Genomic DNA, 22,570 nt, shown 5'->3' on the forward strand with positions numbered 1-22,570 from the left:
AATATTTGTCTAAATAATCTCCAACACCCTGGAGAACAACAGGGAGAGTTTAGAGGCTCTCCAAGATTATATTGATCAGTGCTTTCAGGATCTCGTGATGAAGAAGGCTCAGAGTGCAGCTTCCCCGGCTAAATCTGAGACGCCGTCGTCGAAAAGACAACGCCCGGCAGATTCCCCCGGCACAACATCGCCAGCTGGCAAAGATATTGCCGACATACTGGAGTCAATCGACAAGCGATTGTCCAGTTTCGACGCAAGGCTGTCCTTGGTGGAGATTCTTCACCGGGAATTTAAATGCTTGCGAGAATCCCTGGAGTTCAGCCAGCAGCAAGTGGAAACGCTCGCTGCTGAAAATGCCACGCTAAGGGAGTCGGTGAAATCTCTCACAGAAAATGTTACTCAGCTCAATAGAGAAAATAAAAAAATAAAAGAAACGGTTATTGATCTACAAGCTCGTAGCATGCGTGATAATCTAGTATTTTCTGGTATTCCAGAAGCCGCTGGAGAGGACGCGGAGACCACGGTAAAAAGCTTCATCCAAACCCACCTGAAGCTGCCGGAGGACACGGTGAAGAACATCGTTTTCGATAGGGTGCATCGCCTCGGCCCCATTCGAGCTACGGCCGGGAGACCACGTCCTATCGTGGCCAAATTCGGCCACTTCAAACAAAAGCAACATGTGAAAAGCCGCGGCAGGGAATTAAAAGGAACGGACTTCAGCGTGAACGATCAGTTCCCCAAAGAGATCCTGGAACGACGCAGGGTCCTCTTCCCAATTCGACGCGGCTTCATCCAGAAAGGCTCCCGCGCTGTCATCGCTGTGGACCGGCTGTACGTGGACGGACAGCTCCACCGCGACCCCAACATCACTCCGTGGCTGTATTAACTTCAGACCAGATAAGAATCCGCTACACCCTTTCCCTATCCACTCACACTAACTTGCATTAACATCTGTTTAACTTACCGATATCAAATCGCATCTTAAGTGTGATTTCATAGCAGTATTAACACCGTCACTCTCCGTCAGTGATTTAATTGGAATGTTTACGTTTTCTTTTCACTCTTCTCGTTTTTTTTTTTGTTTTTTTTTTCTTCTCTCTTTTCCCCCTCTTGTTTTTATGCTGCTCACCCTCCTCCTTGGTTTCTTTCTTTATTTCTTTCACTGCTTCGATCACCTACTTCCACACTCATCCACAAACAACATCATTTATTTCGACACTTACTCACTGCACGATCACGCACAGTCATGCGCTCAACGGCAGCACATTTACATCAGTCAGACAGCGCACACAGACCTACAGGATACACACACTTAAGCCAAGCATACTCATATTAGTAAATATGCAAACACATAGTCAGACTCAGGGAGCATCTCGCCACACATTTTTTCTCTCTCTCCCTCTCCTTATTTATGAACAAGTGATGTATTCTCTCCACCTGTCTAAGCGACACACACAGAGTACACCCCTAGTTATGTACAGACATCTATGGGTGCACTAAGATTCGTTACATGGAATGTAAATGGAGCTGGCTCCAGAGAAAAGAGGTTAAAAATATTTAACCAACTCAAAAAACTACAGGCAGATGTTGTCCTTTTACAAGAGACCCACAGACCTCTTAGAGGTTCGAATGAACTTAAAACACCTGAGTTTCCTAATGTGTTCTCAGCTTGTTATAATTCTAGACAAAGGGGAGTAGCAATTTTAATCCATAAAAAAATTAATTTCACAGTACTCGATACAGTTATAGATCCAGAGGGCAGATTCTTAATCATTAAACTATCTATACTTGATAAAAAGCTATGTATTGTAAGTGTATATGGTCCAAATGTTGATGATCCCTCATTCTTTCACGGTTTTTTCAGTGCACTCTCTGAACACTTAGATGGCACACTTGTGCTTGGAGGCGACCTCTACCTTGGACTGAATGAAGAAATGGATAGGCTCAATACAGCAGGAACTCAGCGTAATTGGCAGTCCACAAATATAATCAAACAGTATATGAGCGACTTTGGTCTTTGCGATGCATGGCGCTCCCTTCACCCCACCAGTAAGGAATATACTTTTTTTTCACATGTTCATCACTCCTACTCTCGTCTAGATTATTTTTTGGTCAGCAGCTCACTGCTGAGTGACATTTCAGACACTGAGATTCACCCTATAGCTGTCAGCGATCATGCTCCTGTATCTTTAACACTAATGCACAAGAATAATACTATGCCAAGTAAAAACTGGAGATTTAATACATCACTGCTTAAAGATGAAGACTTTATTAAATATTTTAAAAAAGAGTGGACTTCATATTTAGACTTTAATGACACTCCCGGAACATCAGCTTCTGTTTTATGGGAAGCAGGGAAAGCTGTGATGAGAGGTAAAATAATTTCTTTCTCATCACATAAAAAGAAAAAAGAAAACAAAAATATTCAGGAATTGGAAAAAAACATCAAATCACTAGAAGAAGCCTACGCGTTCCACCAAGATCAGGAAACATTGAACAAAATACGCAAAACAAAACTAGAATTAAATGAGATAATTGATAGAAAAACAAAATTCTTAGTACAAAGACTACGCTTACAAAATTATGAACATAGTAATAAATCTGGTCAATTTCTAGCAAACCAGCTAAAAATAAATAAAGAAAAAACAACTATATGTGCTGTTCAAGATTCATCTGGGAACACAATATATGAACCGAAACAAATAAACAACATTTTCAGGGATTTCTATAAAACGTTGTATTCACCACAAATAAACCCATCTAAAAAGGAAATTGATCAATTTTTAGACAACATAACTCTCCCAAAATTATTAGAAGCTCAAGCAATGGCACTGGATTCGCCACTGACATCAGGTGAACTCCAGGAAGCCCTGATAAGTATGTCCAATAATAAGGCTCCAGGTCCAGACGGCTTTCCTGCAGAATTCTACAAAGAATTCTGGACGATTCTAGCACCAGTTTTTTACAGAACGTTGTTAGAAATCAAAGAAAAGGGCAGACTTCCATCAAATATGAATTCTGCAAACATTAATCTCCTGCTAAAACCAGGCAAAGACCCTGTATATCCCTCAAGCTATCGTCCAATATCCCTTATTAATGTAGACCTCAAAATAATCTGCAAAGCTCTCTCGAAGAGACTAGAGAAAATAACCCCCCTCTTAATTCATCCTGACCAAACTGGTTTCATAAAAGGTAGGCACTCATCAACAAATACACGTAGATTACTTAATTTGATAGACTACTCATACAGTAAAAACCTTGAAACTACAATATTTTCCTTAGATGCAGAAAAAGCGTTTGACAGAGTTAACTGGAAATTTCTATTTGCAACTTTACACAAATTTGGTTTTGGATCTTCTTTCATCAACTGGTTAAAAATATTATATAATTCCCCAACAGCTTGTGTCAGAACAAATGACCAGACATCCTCCAGCTTATGTCTCCTGAGGGGCACCAGGCAGGGATGCCCACTCTCCCCTTCACTGTTTGCAATTTTTATCGAACCACTAGCAGCAGCAATTAGACAGAATTCAGCAATTAAGGGCATAAAATGCAAGAACGTGGAACATAAAATCAGCCTTTATGCTGATGATGTGTTACTCTTCCTCCAAAATTCACAAACCAATATCTCTGGGGTGATTGAATTGATAAACTCTTTTGCAAGAATATCAGATTACTCAATTAACTGGTCAAAATCTACAGTCCTTCCTATTAATTGCTGCTTCCATAATTCCTCTTCTACTCCACTGCAATCGGGAAATATAAAATATTTAGGTATTAATATTTCTCCCAAGCTTGCAGATCTAACTAAATTAAACCATACCCCACTTTTAAAGAAAATAGAAGGTGATCTGGCTAGATGGAAATGTCTACCCATATCACTCATGGGAAGGGTTGCTGCTATAAAAATGATGGTATTACCAAAAATAAATTATTTATTCTTAATGATCCCAACTAAACCGCCGCAAGATTGGTTCAGATCTCTAGATTCATATATGTCCAAATTCCTTTGGAAAAATAAGCCCCCACGTATAAGCTTAAAAACACTACAAAAGACCAAGGATAAAGGAGGATTAGAACTACCTAACTTTCAGCACTACTTCTTAGCCAACAGGCTTCAGTTTATCTCAGGATGGCTAAAACATACCCTTTTAGATGAACCTTGGCTAGATGTAGAACAAGCACTTTGCAATAATCTAGAGATTTCAGATCTACCATTTATCAGCTCAAACATCCAACGACATGAATGCTTCAAAAGCATCAACATCAGCTCTTCTCTGACAGCATGGTGGGAGTTTCTGAAGTTGACAGAGTCTTCATTAATCCCATGCAAACGTACACCTATCTGGAACAACCCTGACATATTACAAAACAATAATATGATAAACTTTTCAGATTGGAATGGTAAAGGAATCAAATATGTAGAACATATACTAGAAGGAACAGAATTTATTTCATTTGACAGACTAGTTACACAATATGGGATCAACAAGAAAAGATTTTTAGAATATCAACAAATTAAATCCATAATAAAAAAGAAATTTAAACCGGGTCAAGTTGAACTACAAACACCACCAAGTGTGGTTCAATTTTTTACTCTTAAAACCCCCAAATTACTATCCAAAATATACAGAATGCTTTCTAAAATAGATGAATCAATATCACTTCCTATTGCAAAATGGGAAGCGGATTTATCAGTTAACTTAGACCAAAACTTCTGGTCTCAGATTTGCTTAAAAACCTTTCATCTAATCAAAAATCCCAATCTTCAATTAATTCAATACAAAATACTACATAGAGTGCACTATACAGGTCATCGGATGTTCAAGATGGGCTTTGCATCTACCAACAACTGCTCACACTGCCAAACCAATTCACCGGACAATTATATCCATGCTCTTTGGTTCTGTCCACCAGTTCAGAAGTTTTGGCGCGAGATATGTGAAGACTTATCAAAGTGTCTGAAATGTAACATTCCAACTTCCCCCTTAGTGTGTTTGTTGGGCAGCTTAGATAATGTCACTTCAGAAAAGAATATAACCCATATGGTTTTCACTGCCCTATGCATCGCCAAGAAAACAGTCCTCATGAACTGGAAAAATAAAAACAATCTTAATTCTAACCAATATAGAAATTATCTATTAGATTACATTAGTCTTGATACAGCCTCTGCCACCACATCAGATCAATCGCTCTGGGCTCCTCTGATCAGCTCCATCACCTAGTGGGGGTGGGGGGTCATATTTTGGTCTCGCCTTCACTGTTGTGATTGGTGTGGGGGTAGGGTCAGGCTTAGGGCGTTGGGGGGTTTCTCGGGAGCATCTTCCTTGGGGGGCTCAACCCGGGGTAGCGGTCATGGCCAATTAGGGGCTCTGTTGGCTCTTGGGTGACGGTTTCCTCGTAGCTACGTGCAGCGGGGCTAGGGGAGGGTCTGTGCTGACGGACGGGGGTTACTGACCTGGTAGCCTGGCTGCCCCTGGGTGGGTCCGGGACGGGCGTGAGGTTCTGGGGGCGCTCCGGCTCTGGCCTGGGGCCCTGGCCGGGCCTCGGGGGCCTGGGTCCTGGTTGGTGTGTTGCCGGGGTTGTGGGCCGGTGGGTATATGGGGGCCCGCCACTGGCGCGGGGTGCCGCCGGTGCGCCGAGCCATCTGGGGGGCTCTTCAACTGGTGGGGGGGGGGGGGGGTTGTCACATCTTGCAGGAGCTTTCCTCTCTCAGGAACTCTCTCTGCAAGAGGGGGAGATACAGGAGAGGTGGAGGAAGATCTCAGCCTGGGCGTCTATTGTCTTATGTAGTCTGGAAGATGAGTGGATGATGGGGTGGGTGCAGTTTTCTCTGTGGTGGGGTTGGGTGGACTGCCCCGGGCTCTGTGGGGCCGGGCGGCGCCGCTGCGCTGGGCCCCGGTTGGGATGGGCCTGGGCCCCCCTTCCCTGGCGGGTCGCGGAGTATGGGGGTGCCTACTGGGGTCAGCGGGGGAGCTGGCCCCAGGGAGGGGTCAATTGCCCCTCCCTTCCTTCCCTCCCCATCTCCAGCTGCCTCCCTCTTCCCGCTCCACCACAACCACCCACACATGCAGGGCCTTGGAGTGGGGGTGTGTCACCAGGGTGCAGAGGGGGTAACCCCCCCCTCTGTCCCCTTCTGGCTGCCTCTGCCTCAATTTTATCCCGCAACTTAGACATTCACATTACTCACACTCTCATTACACATACATATAGGATCTTGGGGGTGGGCACGCTACACGGAATCTCAATTACCATCAGGGTGTACACCTCACCCCTGGCGTCGTTGCCCACCTCTCAATTTTAAATACACGTAGACATTGAGGGCTAGCAGGAGGGACTATGCGCTTACCTGCTGCTCTCTGGCAGGTAGCTCCATGCCCTCCTGGGTTTTAAATGCACCTTAGAACACACATACATCAACACTACAATGAGCGGGTGGAGGGAGGTTAGGAGTCTTCTCTCACCCTCGTTCTCTGCGGTCTGCTGGAGCAGGGGGGCTAGGAGGAGGAGTTGGCCGTCCGACTGGGGTCCGGAATGTGGGGCCTCCCTGCTGCTGCGGAGTCGGGGCGGTCTGCTTCTCTCTACCGCAGGGAAAAAGGGTAACACAACCTGGGTCTGGGTGCGGTTCCCCCCCCCAGGGGCAAGGGTACCTAGACCCGGTTTGTAGAGTATGCTTGGGGAGTGTGATTGTGTGTACAGCGTCTCTTTATGTCTGTCTCCACGTTGGTTAAGTGTGGAGTAAGTGCATATGAGAGCATGAGGGTGGGAATGGATGTTTGTATCTGTGTGTGCCTGTATGTCTGTGTCCATATGTCAGGTTGGGTATCAGACGCCACCTCTCTGAGGACAGCTCAGGCCCTCCAAGGTTTGGAGGCCTATCTCCCCCCACCACTTCCCCTGCCGGGGGCGGACTCCCTCAGACATCGGTGCGTTGGTGGTTCTTTGTGTCCGGGGGTGGGCGTCCGGGTGCACACCGGCTCACTCCTTGGCGGCTGCTTATCGGGGCCTGGAGCCTGGGGCTTGCTTGGGCCACTTCGGAGGTGGGGTGCCCCCGGCCTCTCGGCCTGGGGCTCGGTCACTCAGGCACAGCTGGCTGCCGGCGGAGCTCACGGGCACGTCGCTGCAACCCCCCCTGGCTTCTGCTCCGTGGCTGCTGGGTGACCCCTCATCTGGGACTCTCCTCAGCTCTTTCTGGGACAGTGGCACGGCTGCCCCTCTGTTGGTCTTCCTTGGTCTCTTGTGTTCTGGGGGCCTCTGGATGTCTGGGGTTTTGATCTCCTCCATACCTACTTCATGCCCTGGAGGACGGGGCAGTGGCCCCCCACACCCTCTAGCAGATCATTACATGAGGGAACCTTTTAAGAAAACAAGCGCGTCCATACTCACAGGTGTACACACGGGTGATCACACACACAAACTACACCCTTTTTGGCTCCTACCTCAATGCACACTGTGCTGTCGATCTTACGTGCTGCACAATAATGTTTAATATTTAGTATTTAGTGTCATATTCCCATATATCATTGTGATGTTGTTTATTGTATTACTCTCGTTTTCTTCTGCTTGTTTTCTTTTTTCTTTCTCAACAGGTGATCCAGGTGATCGATACATGTATTTTTTTTTCTTTTTTTTTGCTTATTCTGTTTTTTGCCCTTCTCCCCCGTCCCTCTTCTCAACTGTTTTTCTTTCCCTCTTTCTTTCTCCCTTTTCTTTCCCCCAGTCAAGTCTGTCCCGTATTCAGCAAGTGAAAATAAAATAAAGAATAAAAGGTGAATCAAATGGACCATTACGGCAAAGCTGGGATGGTCAATTTGGTAAAGAAAATCCGTTGGGCATCTTTCTTCGCCTTTAGACAATAATTCTGATGGCAAAAGAGCCAAACGGGACAGGCAAAGAAAAAAAAAAAAAAAAAAAATAAGAAAACGAGTGCGTACCTCTTATTATTCACACATCCTGTTATCTCATTAAATCTATCAGTGCCAAAGCTGCTGACCTGCTGACCTGAACCCAAACTCACTATCTGTCAGTAATTCATATTTCTCCACAAAACTGTCAAATCTTTTTATGAAGAGTTTTTCCAGTATCTTAGAGAACTGGGAGAGTATTGACACTGGTCTATAGTTTGTAAAGTGATGCCTTTCACCGGTTTTGTAAACGGGAATAACTTCAGCAAAACCGCTGTTTGAAACGACAAGTTGAATATATACTTTAATGGTTTTACAACACCATCAATCTTTACTGTTACCACATCAACATCGTTCCAGTCTGTACTGGTTTTGTTCTCTTCCACTGCTCTTAAAAACATTGAGCTTCTATTGCTTTCAGTATTTTGTGTCCCATCAACTTTATTTCTTCTGCCAGTTTTGGCCCCATGTTTACGAAGAATTGATTAAAACATTTACTATCTCTTCCATGTTATTAATGCTTCTATAAAGTACCCATCGTTATTCCCTGATCCATCTTTGATTATACTGTTTAATACGTTCCAGATATCTCGTGTTATCTTCATTGTGTTCCAACCTTTTTATGAAATACTCTCTTTTACAGGATCTCATTATATTCATTTATTTTTGTAAGTTTTATACTTCCTTTCAGTTTCTATGCTTCTCTTTTTTATGAATGCTCGATATACGGTATTCTTTGTTTGCTCCTCCGTGGTTGTTTTCCTGTTGATTTCAATTACTGGACAGTTTTTATCAAGTAACGTGTTAAATGTTCTTAAAAATACTTCGTAAGCTTAACTTCGATACCCGCGCTCTAACACGAAGCTCTCAGACTGCAGCTCCAGCTTCGCCTTGTCTGTCTCTTGTTATGCGACAGCCTCTCGTGATTAATCAATCACTAGATTAATCAATCACTAGATTGATTAATCTAGTGATTGATACACAAACATCTGTTTCTGTTTCGGCTCAAAACAGTTTGATGATTTTTGCCTCAGCAGGACTCACCTGTGCTACACCACAAACTCACTGCACCTCTCAGTCTGAGGAGCAGCTATGACACTTAGTGTGACGGAGGAGGCCTCACCTTTGCTCTGCTCCTCCAGCTCCTCCACCCTCCCCCTCAGCTCCTCCGCCTGTCGGAGCGCTTCCTCCTTCAGTCCCTCCAGGCTCCGTCTCTGCTGCTCGGCCTGCACCTCTCCATCCCTCAGCCAGCTCTCCACCCTCCTCAGGATCTGACGCCGGCCCACCTCCTCCGCCTTCAGGCTCAGCACCAGCTCCTTCAGCCCTCGCAGTTCATCCCAGAGGACGGGGAGGGCCTGGGAGATGACCGCCGGCGGGGGGACAGAAGCCTCCGACTGGCCCCGACTGACAGAGCAGCAGAACAGCAGAAACAGAGCAGCAGACCTTCTCGCCATCGTCCTCCACCTGCAGAGATCCTTCAGCACAAGGGCGAGGGGGTGGAGTCTCCCCACAAACACGATTCAAGACAAACAAGCAGAAAACACAAAACTGCAGTTTGTAAAAGTGGGTGTTATTAACAAGAATAACAAGAGCAAAAGCAGAGCAGCTTCACCCTGCGCTCCATAAGCAGCTTAGAAGAAAGGCGGCTTGCACTCACTCGGCATCCAGTAATCATCGTCTCACAATAAAAAGGCTTTTCAGACCTTTCTCAGTCACGGCTTCCCACGTGCTCCGACCCGGATAATCATGCAAAGAATTCCAAGTGTGAAAGAAAGAACTGTGGTTCACCTTCAGCCTTTATGAATCCGAGCACTGTTTCAGCAGCTGCGCTCTCACGTCCTCCCGCGGGTCAGGAAACAGCTGACAGCTGCAATAACTGCTCGCTGAGCCGTAATAACGCAACGGTACCAGGGCGGGTAACCGGAGTAACATTAACCCGAGGGCGGGTAACCGGAATAACTTTAACCCGAGGGCGGGTAACCGGAGTAACATTAACCCGAGGGCGGGTAACCGGAGTAACATTAACCCGAGGGCGGGTAACCGGAGTAACGTTGAACCCGAGGGCGGGTAACCGGAGTAACGTTGAACCCGAGGGCGGGTAACCGGAGTAACGTTGAACCCGAGGGCGGGTAACCGGAGTAAGATTAACCTGAAGGCGGGTAACCGGAGTAAGATTAACCCGAGGACAGGTAACCGGAATGAAGTTGAACCCGAGGGCGGGTAACCGGAATAACATTAACCTAGCGTCCCAACGACGACGGCTCCTACAACTCAAAATCTTAGCTCAGCTCAGGTGTGTGCACGTTGTGTGATAAATCAAGCGCAGCTGACAGGAATCGTGCTCAGGGATTCATTCACATCAGTAAGAGTGTAAATGAATACAGACAAAAGAACTCGCCATCAAAAAGAGAATGAGAGAGAGGCAGTGACAGGAGAGAGCAGGGGTCAGTTAAAGTGTAGTTTAACTAAGGTTTAGGTGAACAGATAACAGCTTAGTTTGTACTGACACCTGCTGAGACTGAAGGCTGCATGGTGCTCTCAGGGACACAGAAAGATCTGATACTGGCTAGAAATAAGATAAGAACTGTTTAGTACACTCACAACGAAGCTCCGCGTCAGGGAAGGTAAACCTTCACTACAAGCACACCTGAAGGAAGCCCAGGTGGGTCAGGAGGACCGTGGTAACGGATGGTTGCACTCATTACAGTCACTCTGTGCAGGTAGGAGGCTTCACGATCCTGCAGGTGGGCGTCAGCAGCATGCAGTGAAGTGAACCTGCAGATGTGACGAATGCCTGTTGGATGAAGGCACCACCCTGGAACATGAGCGGGGAACAGGGCAGACCCGGAGGGACACATCCCAGCTGCAACACAGCAGGACTCGTGTTACGGGAACACGCTGCATGCTGGTGGAGACGATGCCGACTCTGATCATCCTCACGACCGAATACAAACTGATCTTTATTGTTTCTGCACACATCCCGAAACATTTTCATTAACTTTGAGTGTAATAAGCTTTGTTGGCCGCGGGCCGGCCCTGTTGTTCCATCTCCACCCGTTTTGTTTCTCCACCCACCGTGCTGCTCGCCTGGTCCTGTGCCACGAACACTATGCAGCCTGGGATCCGTGTGACATCACAGGAACTGCTCAGTCGTGTGAACTCATCACCTGTCCGCGCTCACCTTGTGCTTGCTGTGACAGCCTAATAACCAGACCCATCAGCTGGAGCCGTCCAATCAGACAGCCTGAGCTCAGGTGTTCACACCTGCAGAGCACAGACAGCAGACGCTGACGTCCCGCCAGCATCAGCGGGTGAAGTCTTTAAATCTATCAGCACGCCGTGGCGTGAATCGTGCAGTTACTGTGGAGATGCTGTGCGTCCTCACACACACGGCTATTACAGGTGTACACTCACCTGTGCTTTAATCCACCTGCAGGCACAGGTGAAGCTGCCTGTACAGCATGTGGATGTCAGCACCTCCTGTGGCCCCTGAGGTTAAAGGTCAACGCACGCACACTCTACTAAAAACTCAACTTCAGATTCAAAAAGCAGAAAACAGGATTTTATTTCAAACGTCACACAAACTGAAACACTTCAAATAAAACATGTTCGTCCATAAACCGCCGTCATCATCACCAGCTCAGCGAAACAGCGTGAGGCGGCCCGGTCAGCTGACTCCCATCGATCAGAGCGAGCTCACCCACACCTTCAAGCAGCGAGACGATCGCAGTGTTACCTCCTCGCCCAATCAGGGTGTACGTTACAGAGCAACGGCTTTTCAGGATCCAATCACAGACAGCTGTTCTCTGTCCAATCAGAAAGGAGCAGCAGGTCAAAGGTCGACGTCGGCCAGCTGATTCCAGCTGCTCTGTGATGGCAGCTCGATTTTCTAAACTGGAGCCAATCAGAAGAGACGATGCACGCTCCGCCCACAGGAAGAAACTTTTTTTTGAATGAGGCTGAAAATGTACAAGAAAAACTGAAAATAGTGTTTTCATAAAAACGAGTCAGGCTTGGAGCGGCGCCGGAGCACAATCCTCCAATCAGAGCGCATGTTGACCTCGTGGCGTCCTGCTGAACGCGAGCGCTTCCAGTTTCTCATCACGACCTTAAAGGTCACAAAGGTCACGTCAGGTCACCGTGACGCCGACACGCTGGAGACTGAGCCCCGCCTGTGCGTGGAGCTTACTGCAGAGATTTTATTGCAAAAGAGCTCCGCCCCTCCAGACGGTAACAACCTCGTCCAATCAGAGTGAGCGGCTCCGCGATACGACCTCACAGGAGAAAAAAAAGTTAAACCAATCAAATCAGCAGTGACGCGTCAGCAGGACCTCTCAGCTCCTCAAACGCCACGTTTGCAGAGTCTGAAGCGCTGATGGTGACCTCTGACCCCTGAGATCCAAACAAGCCCCGGGACTCCGCAGGGTCAGCGCTGGCCGGTGTAGGTTCTGAGCCAGGAGCTGACGGAGGCGGCGGCGGACGAGATCATCCCTCCGGTGTTGGCGGCGGGCTGCGAGACCTGCAGGGCACTCTGGGAAAGATCCATGGACTGCAGGAGGACAGAGGAGGAAGAGAGGTTAGAGGTCACGAGGCGGAGCCCCGTAACTCCTCTGCACTGATGTCTGAGCTATGGAGGTCACAGTGACTCCTCCCCTCAGGCGCCCCCGCCCGCCGCTGCGTCCTTCACGAGCAGCTCGGTCCTCAGGTGTGTTTACCTGTGAGGGGATGTCACAGAACCGCGGGCTGGGCACCGTCTCCCAGTCCGTCCCCAGGTCCGTCTCGTCGTCCGTCACCGCTTCGTCTCCGCTCTCCTCCGCCGGCCCCTCCGCCTCCGGCTCCACGAACTCCATGGACTCCTCCAGGTCGGCGCACACCTCGAACGGACCCGTCCTGAAGCACACGGGTAAACATGGCGTCACCCTCAATCAGCAGATCGCACCCACGTTTTCCTGAAATCAAACACTTGCCCTCTCACCTGCCCAGGCTGTCGTTGTCAGGGGCAACCAGAAACACGATGTTCCTCAGGGTGTGATGGAGGTGGAGCTTCTCGCTGTCAACGTGCTGAACACAGAGAAACGAGGTGAGAGGCGGGAACACAGAGACGGATCAATCAATCAGAATCCGTCCTGCTGCCTCGACACAGAAGACGAACGGCGTGCGAGTCTCACCTGAGAGAAGCACAGGTGGAGCACGTTGGTGTTCAGCTTGCTCAGAGCTCGGGTGAAGCGGTAGCGGCTCAGATTGTCTCCGCAGAACTCGCTGAGAAAACAAACAGCACAGAGCGAAGATTAAAGATGGACGCCGCGACATCGGCAAAATCGACCTACAGCTGAGCGGCGCCACTTTTCAAACGTTCCCACCTGTTGCAGAGCTTCTTGGGCAGGTTGACGTCCAGCATGTGGGACAGGATGGTGACGAGCTGCGTGGTGTAGCAGAGGGCGGCGCTGATGGTGTGAGCCGGGTTAATGTGGTCCAGCTCTGCGGCAAAAGGAGGTCAAAGGTCAGGGTCACCTGAAACCTTTTCAAACTAAAGTTTTCTGAGCACCCACATAAAAATACTCTTTATTAAAAAAATTAGAAGTAAATGAAGTATTTTATAATAATAATAATAATAATAATAATAATAATAATAATAATAATAATAATAATAAGAAGAAGAAGAAGAAGAAGAAGAAGAACAACAACAACAACAACAACTTCAGATAAATACAAGAACAAACTTCTGGCTGAGAAGAAATCTGAACTCAGGGAAAAAATGAGATCAGTTATCAGTAAGACCACTAAAGCTCCGCCTCCTCACTCTTCACCTGGGCCCTGATTGGTGCTCTTCTCCTCCACCCAGCTGTAGTAAGCGGAGCAGTCTCCGTTGCTGGGCAGGGCCACAGGGGGCCCCGTGATGCTGATGCTTGTCTCTCCGTTCTGGTCGTCCCAGATCCAGCGTCCCGACAGGTAGGTGGTCCTCCGGGCCTCGGCCAGCTCGCTCACCGTGCTCGAGGTCAGCGGGTCGCACTCGGCCAGGACGTCCGCAGGGTCTCTAATGGACACACAGGGGCAGAGAGCGGGATGACAACACGTGCTCCATCAGTCCCATCAGAGGTGTTCCTGAAACCCAGAAGGCTCCACCCCCTACCTGCTGCCCAGTTTCTCCTCCTGCATGGGGAAGATGTGGGTGGTGAGGTCGCGGATGTGCTCCCGCCGCAGTGCGGCGAGCTGGCTCAGTCGGCTCTGCAGGTCTCGACTGCGTTTCTCCATCAGCTCACCGAGACGCCGGTTGTGGCGCTCGATCTTGTCGCGTTTCTCACCGTGGCGAACGGCCCGGCGCTGCAGCCGCTGGACGTCCTCCTGACACCTGGAGAGGCGCTCGTTATCTGCGGCAGGAGGGGGAAACGGGTCACGCGACGGCTCACGCACCGTGTCAGTTTTAAACCTGCTGACACTCACCGTGCCTCGCCTCCTCGTTGCCCCAGGCAACCGCCTCCTTTAGCTGCTCCACCTTCATCTTACACGACATGATCTTCCATTTCTGAGGACGACAACAGCAACTGGCTTTTAATGAGATTTGAACTTTAATCTGTTCACATTTTTATTCATGCAAACAAGTTAAAACATCAGCTCTCGGCTGGAGGTCAGAGGTGCCGCACAGATGCACCTGACGTGCTCTCGGAGAGGATGGGAGGAGCTACAGCGCATTAAAAACTGCAGGTGAGCTCACTGAAGGTAACATTACAGAGCAGAGGAGCGATAAGGAGGCAGCCACGTGAACGCACACCTGTGCAGCTGTGAACTCACCATCTCGTCAGCCAGCAGCTTCCTGTTCATGGCCTGCACAACGCTGTGAGGACAGAAGATGTCACAGGTTATCTCCAAGCTGCTGTCACCAAAAACACACAAACATCTGCAACACCTGCACAGGTACTGCCTCAAACAGCTTCACTCGCCCTCCCCACAGCCGTTTGTGACATCACCTGTACCTGTGAGCAGCAGGTGTTACCTCTGCTGCAGCTGCTCCTTCTCCCCCTTCAGCTTCTTCAGCCGCTCAAGCTTCTCGGTGTACCTGCAGACAAACAGCAGAGAGTTCACCTGCAGTAGATAAAACCTCACACCTGAGAGGGTTTTACAGTTTCAGAACCAGAAGCCAGCAGAACCCGACAGCCTGATTAAACCCAGCACACTTCTGCAACAGCTGCAGTAACAAAGAGCAGGGGGGCCTGAGGTCATCTCACTGACTCCAGCCTGGGAAACGTCTAAACGGAGCATATGACCTCACTCCAGGGCTCGCAAAATCGCTAGCCCGACGTGGGGGGCTAGCGGTTTTTCCAGTCGGGCTACCAAAACCTATCTCTGCCCTGCCCGTCAGGCTATCAGAGGAAGGAAAAATATATGTCAATGCTTTTGCATTCTTTCAGAAATGTAGCTGGGTAATTATGTCATTGGCATCGGTGAGCCACTGTCAGTATGTGACATATTGAAATCGCGTTTGAATTTGCGCTCGTTTTTTGCTTTCACTTTGCAATCGCGTGAACTGTGTATAGAGAGCGACAGCACTGATTGGTGAGTGATGATCATTTGCACATCATCTTATCAATCGTTAGCTTACTATGCAAACATGACAAGACATCTCCCGCAGCTTAAACATGTGAGAGGTTGATCGCGCAGAGAATCACTGAGCGTTATGTGAGTGCGTGTGTAAAAGCAGCAGGATATATATTTTAGTTCTGCTGAGCCAAATAAGACAGGTCAGGGTGAAGAAGTGACAGCCAAAGAAAAGCTTACCACAAAACGGAAAAGTTATGACAAATCAGACTATAAGGCAAAAAGAAAGTGCAGCTTTATGGTTTCATGGACAAAAGAATTTCTGTGGCTGCAATATGACGAGCTAAATAACCAGGGCTGCACATAAGTGGTCTGCAGGTGCGCATTCAGAACCAGAAAACTTTATTGATCCCTGGGGGAAATTATTTTTTGTTACAGTGCTCCATTATAAACAAACATTAACAGACAGACAACACGCGAACTAAGAATAGTAAGATATACACATATATATACACACACATAAAGTCACTTATTAATAAATATCTGAAAAAGAAAAAGGTGTAGCTGTTGCAGTAAACAGTGTGTTGGGTGGAGGAGTTGTACAGGGAGCCACAGGCAGGAAAGATTTCCTGTGTCGTTCAGTGGTGCATTATGGGTAATCTCAGTCTCTCACTGAGCGTCCTCCTGTGAGTGACCAGCACGTCATGGAGTGGGTGGGAGGTGTTATCCAACATTGTCTTTATCTTGGACAACATCCGCCTCTCCGACACCACCTTGAGGGAGTCCAGCTCCATCCCCACAACATTACTGGCCTTACAGATCAGTTTATTGAGTCTGTTGGCATCTGCGACCCTCAGCCTTGGTGCAGAATGTGCCGTGAAAATCCCACTCTAGTGGACAAAAACAGCCTTTTATATGGACGCAAACGCGCGCTGCAACTTCTTATCTGGTGCGCGTCTTTTACTTTGACAGCGAATGCGCACATGCGGACCACTTATTGTGCACCCGTGTAAATAACATAATGTTCTGGGTGTGTTGTTGGTTTTCCCTCGATTTCTGAGTCGACAAGCGCCTTTGTTACTGGGACCAGTCATTTTAAGGAAGGCCTCCATTAGAACCCATGAGAAATGCAAGAAATGCATTATTGCTCAGTCTGCAGCATCTTTCCCAGAACAAACACCAATTGCAAATAACAAACTAAAAATAAACCTGAAAATCTGTTTAGATCAGCGTACTATGTTACAAAGAGTGAACTACCACAGGCACAATGTAGCAGTCTTTGCAAACTTCAAAAAGCAAACGGCCTCGATCTTGGTCCCACTTGCCTCTTACCCGTGACTTCAGTGGAAATTTCAGATTCAGGATCTGACAGATCTGATTCATGTTCACAGTTCTTACAAGTTCATAGAAATTTCTGTTCAATTAGAACCAAGTATTTGAGTTGATGATTGTAATTTTTATACAATGTTGTAATTTGTGTTTCAACAATTTTTTGATTAATGTTTTGTTTCCTTTACAATATTATACTTTAATGTATAATATTGTAACGGAAACAAAAGAGGAAACAAAACATCAATCAAAAAATTGCTCTCTTTTTTTATTCGGGCTACTTAAATTTATTTTGGGCTACCAAAAACTGAAGAGTCCCTGCCCTAAGGGCTACCAGGGATTTTGAAATTTTGCGAGCCCTGCACTCTGTAACACAGCAGCTAGCCACCAGGCTAACAATACCAGAGCAGGTCAACACACGATAACCTGAGACCTAGCAGACTTACAAAACTGAGCTAACCGGCCAAATAAAGCTTAAAAAGGCTAACAGGCTAACCGAGGCTAATCTAGCTGAGCTAACAGTAACAGATGTTGATACAAAGGCTAACCGAGCTGAGCTAACAGGCTACCTGAAAGTTACTTAGCTAACCACTGTTAGCTGCTAATGCTAAGCGCCGTTTTCAGGTTAGTTTACACCTTTTTAAAGACGAGACGGTGCGACTGTGGAGTATTAGCGTGTCACACCTCCGGTCATTACACCGTAACTTCTGACGTTTGAGAAAATAAAGAAGAGTTTCTGATTTTAATAATAATCGCGCTTCGGTTTAGCCGAAACACCTGTTTCACCACAGCAGTGTTATTTGGGCTCCACGCTTCGGCTAATGTCCCCACCAACAGAGCAGTCAGACACAAAGAAAGCCGTGAAAAGCGTTTTTTAAGACGCAGTCGGTGGTCACAACGACGCCGAACGGCACCGACAGCTACCGTTATCCTCAGGCGAAACGGAGCAGCTCCCCGGTGCTGCGTGTCCGCAGAGGAACGTAGGAACGGGAAACTTTGAGCGTGCGTCGGTGGAATTCGGCTCCGGTGTTTACCTCTCTGTGTTCCTGCCGTCGAAGTACACAAAGTCTCCGGCCTGCACGCAGCGAGCGCAGGTAAGCCTGCGGCGGGAGGTGCTGCACAGAGGGCAGCGCTCCACGGCCACGTACAGCCCCTCCGCGTCGTCCACGGACTCCAGCATAACGCAGCCCTGCGCGGAGTGGGCCGAGGCCGGCAGTGGAGGGCGCAGTGACGGCCGGGCCGCAGAGGCTGGAGCGGGCCGGGCCGGGCCGGCGGAGGACGCCATGCTAGCTGCGCTGTCTGCGGCTCCGCGAAGGTCGGCCTGCCGCTAACGTCTCATAGTTTAGAGCCAACGCACAGCTGTAACCCGAGGACAGACCGCCACTTCCTCTTTCCTCTCACAGCGTGACGGGTTTGTTTATCTGATGGCGTCACGAGTGGGCGGGGTCAGGCATACGTCACCATAAAACATGGGAGGTTGTTAAAAGTAATTCTGTTCAGAGCTCAACGTGAACGACTCATCAGGTGATCGGAGGGTTGGTGGTTGATTCCTGGCTTCCCCAGTCTGCATGCCAAGTATCCTTACACAGGATACGAACCCCGGGTCACTCTCTGATGCTGCATCGGAGTGTGGATGTTGTAGAAGCACCGAGTGCTGCATAAGAATCAGTCCATTTATTCTGTGAAGTCATGAACTCTGCAGACCCACGGAGATTTAAACACGAGCCTCCCATTGGGTCATTACTAGGTCATTACTGCAGGGAATAATAGGTTTAACAATTTCTATGACTCTGTGGTGGCCTCAGCCATCTTTTACGGTGTGGTCTGCTGGGGCGGCAGCATCTCTGCCGGGGACAGGAAGAGACTGAACAGGCTGATCAGGGCCAGCTCTGTTCTGCCCTCTGGACCCAGTGGAGGTGGTGAGTGACAGGAGAACGGCGGCTAAGCTGTCATCCCTGTTGGACAACATCTCCCACCATGCAGGAGACTCTGACAGCACTGAGCAGCTCCTTCAGTGGCTGCAGCACCCACGGTGTGGGACGGATTTCACAGGTCTTTCCTCCCCACTGCTGTCAGACTCCACAACAAAGACTCCAACTGATCAAACACATCCACACATGTGCAATAACACTAAGTGCAACACTCTTTTCTGAGTTGCATTTTTACTCAGTTGTATAAAGCATTTGAATTTATTTATTTTTATCGTATTGTAGATTTTATTCTATTCTGTACAGTTGTGTACAGAATATTATTCTTATTGTATTCCAGCGTTCTCTAATTTTTGCTATATAACTTTGCACTGTCCACTTTTTGCTGTGACAAAACAAATTTCCCGCGTGTGGGACTAATGAAGTTTCTTTTCTTATCGTAACTGGGAACAGCCGAAAAGCTCCCAAACTCAGTTTCATCATAACAACAATTAACTCACAAAAAAGTCAGCTTCAGTGAACAGGTGAGGATCTCAGAGAGGAGCGCTCTCAGATGTCTTAAAAACCTGTGGGGCGACATGTGCTGTGACTGTGGGAAATTAGACGGATCCAATTATTGTGTTCTTCGAGCAAACAAAATCACGAGTGAAACGTGGAAGGACAGAAGCGAGCCATCGTCTCCAGGCTGACGGGGAAAGGCTGCGTGGGCTGATGAGCTCCTGGCCGAGGTAACTCAAGTCTACAGTGCAGGTTATGATCCAATCAGGTTTTAGTTCAGCCACATCATGTGACCTACAAAGTTATTTGTTTGTGGGGTTTAGTTTACGGATGACAGACAGATGAAACAATACCACAGCAGTGCACGCCGTCCTCACAGCTACAGGTGGGCCAATGAACTGTCAGCGTGAGACTGAAGCTTTGTTGCTGCTGCGTGTTTGTCCAGGATCGTCAAAGACTCAAACCTGAGCCCAGTTCACAAAACTCAGGCCGTCTCTGGATGTCGGATCAGTCAGGTGAAGGCCTGCCCTTCAGAATAAAACCGCTGCAATGTTTTTCAGAATAAAAGTTTGAAAGCCGTCTGAAAGGCTATAAAGAGCAGTTTGTTGGAATAACCTAATCCAGATGAGTCTTTTTGTGTCTGGTGTTTCCCACAGTTACCGACGCTCAGGTGTGAAAAGCTCATATTAAATTTGGGGTTTTGAGCGACACCTTCCAAACTGTTGCTGCGCTCCAGCTTCAACCGCTCAGTAAAGATGGTTTTAAAGGCCGTACAACATACACAGACACCTTTATTATGTTCAACAGCTGATGTCTCCACATTTATTCACTCAGTGGAAATGTGTGTATGAAAACACTGAAGTCACATGACTCTTAGAAAACAGATTCTCAGGATGGTGAACTCTTGAGCACAGACTCTAAAACAAATCCCATCCCATAACTCTGCAGTGCGACTCAAAGTAAAACATTTAGCCCAAATATCGAATCAGATATGTACACAGGAACAGGAAGTGCCGCTCTCACTGCTTCCTGAAGCCCTTCAGGATCGGATAAATGTTCTCGAACGCTTCGTAGATCTCGGCTCGCTCTTTGGCTCCTGGAAGGCAACAGCTCAGTGATTAGCACGGTGTCATTCGGTCCCATTTCATGATTATAAGAGTCACATTTCTGAGATTTTCAAAATAAAATACAGCATTGATAGAAAGCAGCCGGTGTTACATCATCATTTAGTCATGTTTCTACAGTTTGTTTTGCAGGAAGTCGTTTCTTAAGATCAGATCCACATTTTGGACTTAGCAACAAATCAAAGACAGATTTTCAGTTTACTTTGTGTTTCAGAGATATTTTAAAGATCATTTTCTTTAAACAGGATCGTTTTGGCCTCTTAATTGGACAGAGACAGTGGGCACAGAGCACAGGTCGGACTTGAACCCCGGCCGCTACTTTGTGGCCACGCCCCTCGCCCTGTGTTGAAGCTTCAGTTTGTGTCTGTGCTGATGAACTCGGACGTGTGGCGGCGATTACCCGTCAGAACCACCTTCCCCGACACAAAGATGAGCAGGACGATTCGAGGCTTCACCATCCGGTAGATGAGTCCCGGAAACAGCTCCGGCTCGTAACTGTGGAGGGAACGCCGGTCTGAGGAGCGCTTTAAATCCAGGTTAAACACCACGGGGATCAGGTGCGCCTCTTACCTGCTGAACTGCTGGTGGGTCAGAACCAGTCCTTCCAGTCTGATGGGGAAGCACACGTCACAGCTGGCCACCATGTTCTGGATCTTGAACTCCAGGAAGCGGGCGGGGAAACCGAGTTTCTGCACAACCCGGGCGTATTTCCGGGCCGCCAGGCGCGACTGCTCCTCACTGCACGTGCTCAGACACAGACGTGAGGGAGGTTACGCTTTCACGCAGCATGCTGCTCACACCTGAACCATCTGCGTGATGCACTGACCTCTTGGCTCCTGTGCACACCATCTTCCCAGAGCTGAAGATCAGAGCTGTTGTTCGTGGCTCGCGGATCCTCATGATGACCGCAGCGAAGCGCTGAAATGACACGAGAGCGATGAGCCCCGCTGGATGGCGTGGGATTCAGATCAGAATCTTCAGCGATGTCAGTACCTTTGGGTTGTACTCGGCGTTTCGGGCCTGCAGGGCGATGAACTTCAGATCCAGCGGACAGCCCAGATTCACCGTGGAGACGATGTTCCTGCACAGGAAGCAAAGCAGGAAGTGAAGGTTAACCCGTGTCTGAAACCCGCCACTCACACGACAGTTTGGACGCCTGCGAGCAAGATGAGTTTAAAGGCACTTTTTGTTATCATCACCACCAGGGGGCGGCGTTTCACCTGTGGGCGCTGCCTCGGTGCTCAGTCACAGCAGTTATTTCCTCACTTCCTGCTGAACTCAGGACTTCACCGTCATGAGCTTTAACCTCAGACTGTTTTTCTCTTCCTGTTGTCATCAGACCAGGTGTGGATTAATGACATCACAGCCACATTAATGACATCACAGCCACACCCGTCTGACCCAGATTGTATTATTGCACAACTGGTTTTCAAAGCACTCCTGTTAATCATTTACTGCACTAGAACTCTGCTTTTGACCGCGTCACACAGCGCACCTCTGCAGGTCACCCTCAGTTCTGATTGGCTGTCTCCTGGAAGCCTCCCGAGGTGCTGGGATTATGGGGAGTTTTATACTGTATGAGAACCAGATGAAGAACGGCTTCAGCAGTGACTTACTGTAACTGCGGGATGATTCCTGACCTCTCTGTCACAGGGGTCACGGGGGTCATAGGGGTCATGGGGGTCATCGGATAGAAGGGGGAGGCCCTGGTCCCCGCTCCTGATGTGGACGCCTCCTGTGTGCCCTCGGTGGTTGTGGATTCCTGGGAGTTGTAGTCCACACCAACACCGCTGTCCTGAGACACGTCCAGAGCTGCAGACCCGCCTTCCTCTCCTGGAATAACATGGCGTACAGGTGAGACGCTGTCACTGGCTGCTAGGTCGTACACGCCCACTGTCTGCTGATGTCATACCTGATACGTCATGACTCGGTTCCTCCTGTGTGCTAAGCTCATCGGGAAGGAAACTGAGGTCAAGCTCGTCACCGGCCTCGCCGCTCGCTCCAGACTTCTCTGATGGGTAGGCGGGGTCCTGTGAAATGAGGGCAGGGCTTTGAAGACCAAGCCCCCCCCCCAGCATAAAGCCAGAGTCCTACAGGAGAAAGAAGCCTGAATAAGAGTTTGATTATACATTTGAGTAATGGCGCCTGTACCATCTGTCATTTTCTCCAGGTTCATCTCTCATTTCCAGTTTCATTAACGATTATTTACTGATTTGTTCTCAGACGACTCGCTCTAGTTCTTTGATAGTTGTGC

General features: G+C 48.2%; 3 protein-coding genes across 3 annotated transcripts in view; all 3 read right to left on the bottom strand.

Annotated features, from left to right (window-relative positions):
• The window catches only part of LOC102780911 (uncharacterized), a 35,687-nt gene extending 25,928 nt beyond the window's left edge, over positions 1 to 9,759 (bottom strand). The window contains exons 1-2 of the mRNA XM_087832865.1: positions 9,562 to 9,759; positions 9,028 to 9,379 (exon numbers count right to left, since the gene is read on the bottom strand). Coding sequence (XP_087688991.1) covers positions 9,028 to 9,379; positions 9,562 to 9,579 — 370 coding nt within the window. The 5' untranslated portion in view covers positions 9,580 to 9,759. The remainder of the gene's footprint in view (positions 1 to 9,027; positions 9,380 to 9,561) is intronic.
• A 1,685-nt stretch (positions 9,760 to 11,444) lies between these two features.
• Positions 11,445 to 18,204, bottom strand: atg14 (autophagy related 14). The gene is made up of 11 exons (XM_006800590.3): positions 17,801 to 18,204; positions 14,896 to 14,958; positions 14,694 to 14,736; positions 14,346 to 14,427; positions 14,035 to 14,272; positions 13,712 to 13,938; positions 13,265 to 13,382; positions 13,073 to 13,163; positions 12,880 to 12,965; positions 12,620 to 12,794; positions 11,445 to 12,453 (listed from the first exon to the last, which is right to left on the bottom strand). Exons 1-11 carry the CDS (start codon positions 18,049 to 18,051, stop codon positions 12,331 to 12,333), a joined length of 1,497 nt encoding a protein of 498 aa, XP_006800653.1. The 5' UTR covers positions 18,052 to 18,204; the 3' UTR covers positions 11,445 to 12,330.
• tbpl2 (TATA box binding protein like 2) lies at positions 14,918 to 22,475 on the bottom strand. The gene is made up of 8 exons (XM_035911956.2): positions 22,229 to 22,475; positions 21,933 to 22,149; positions 21,310 to 21,397; positions 21,143 to 21,234; positions 20,887 to 21,054; positions 20,717 to 20,811; positions 20,190 to 20,288; positions 14,918 to 14,958 (listed from the first exon to the last, which is right to left on the bottom strand). Exons 1-7 carry the CDS (start codon positions 22,392 to 22,394, stop codon positions 20,212 to 20,214), a joined length of 903 nt encoding a protein of 300 aa, XP_035767849.2. The 5' UTR covers positions 22,395 to 22,475; the 3' UTR covers positions 14,918 to 14,958; positions 20,190 to 20,211.
• Between the last annotated feature and the right edge of the window lie 95 nt (positions 22,476 to 22,570).

The sequence above is a fragment of the Neolamprologus brichardi genome, chromosome 19 (assembly GCF_056152115.1).
Source record: "Neolamprologus brichardi isolate AB-2024 chromosome 19, ASM5615211v1, whole genome shotgun sequence".
NCBI classification, from domain to species: domain Eukaryota; kingdom Metazoa; phylum Chordata; class Actinopteri; order Cichliformes; family Cichlidae; genus Neolamprologus; species Neolamprologus brichardi.

Coding starts and splice junctions, on each gene's coding strand:
- atg14 (XM_006800590.3), bottom strand. CDS start 18,051: ATGGCGTCCTCCGCCGGCCCGGCCCGGCCCGCTCCAGCCTCTGCGGCC. Junction 13,164..13,264: donor CCCAAGAAGCTCTGCAACAG/GTGGGAACGTTT, acceptor TTGTTTTCTCAG/CGAGTTCTGCGGAGACAATC. Junction 12,795..12,879: donor GACAACGACAGCCTGGGCAG/GTGAGAGGGCAA, acceptor CGTGTGCTTCAG/GACGGGTCCGTTCGAGGTGT.
- tbpl2 (XM_035911956.2), bottom strand. CDS start 22,394: ATGCTGGGGGGGGGGCTTGGTCTTCAAAGCCCTGCCCTCATTTCACAG. Junction 21,398..21,932: donor GGAATCATCCCGCAGTTACA/GTAAGTCACTGC, acceptor CTTCCTGTGCAG/GAACATCGTCTCCACGGTGA. Junction 20,812..20,886: donor ACCCACCAGCAGTTCAGCAG/GTAAGAGGCGCA, acceptor TTCCCTCCACAG/TTACGAGCCGGAGCTGTTTC.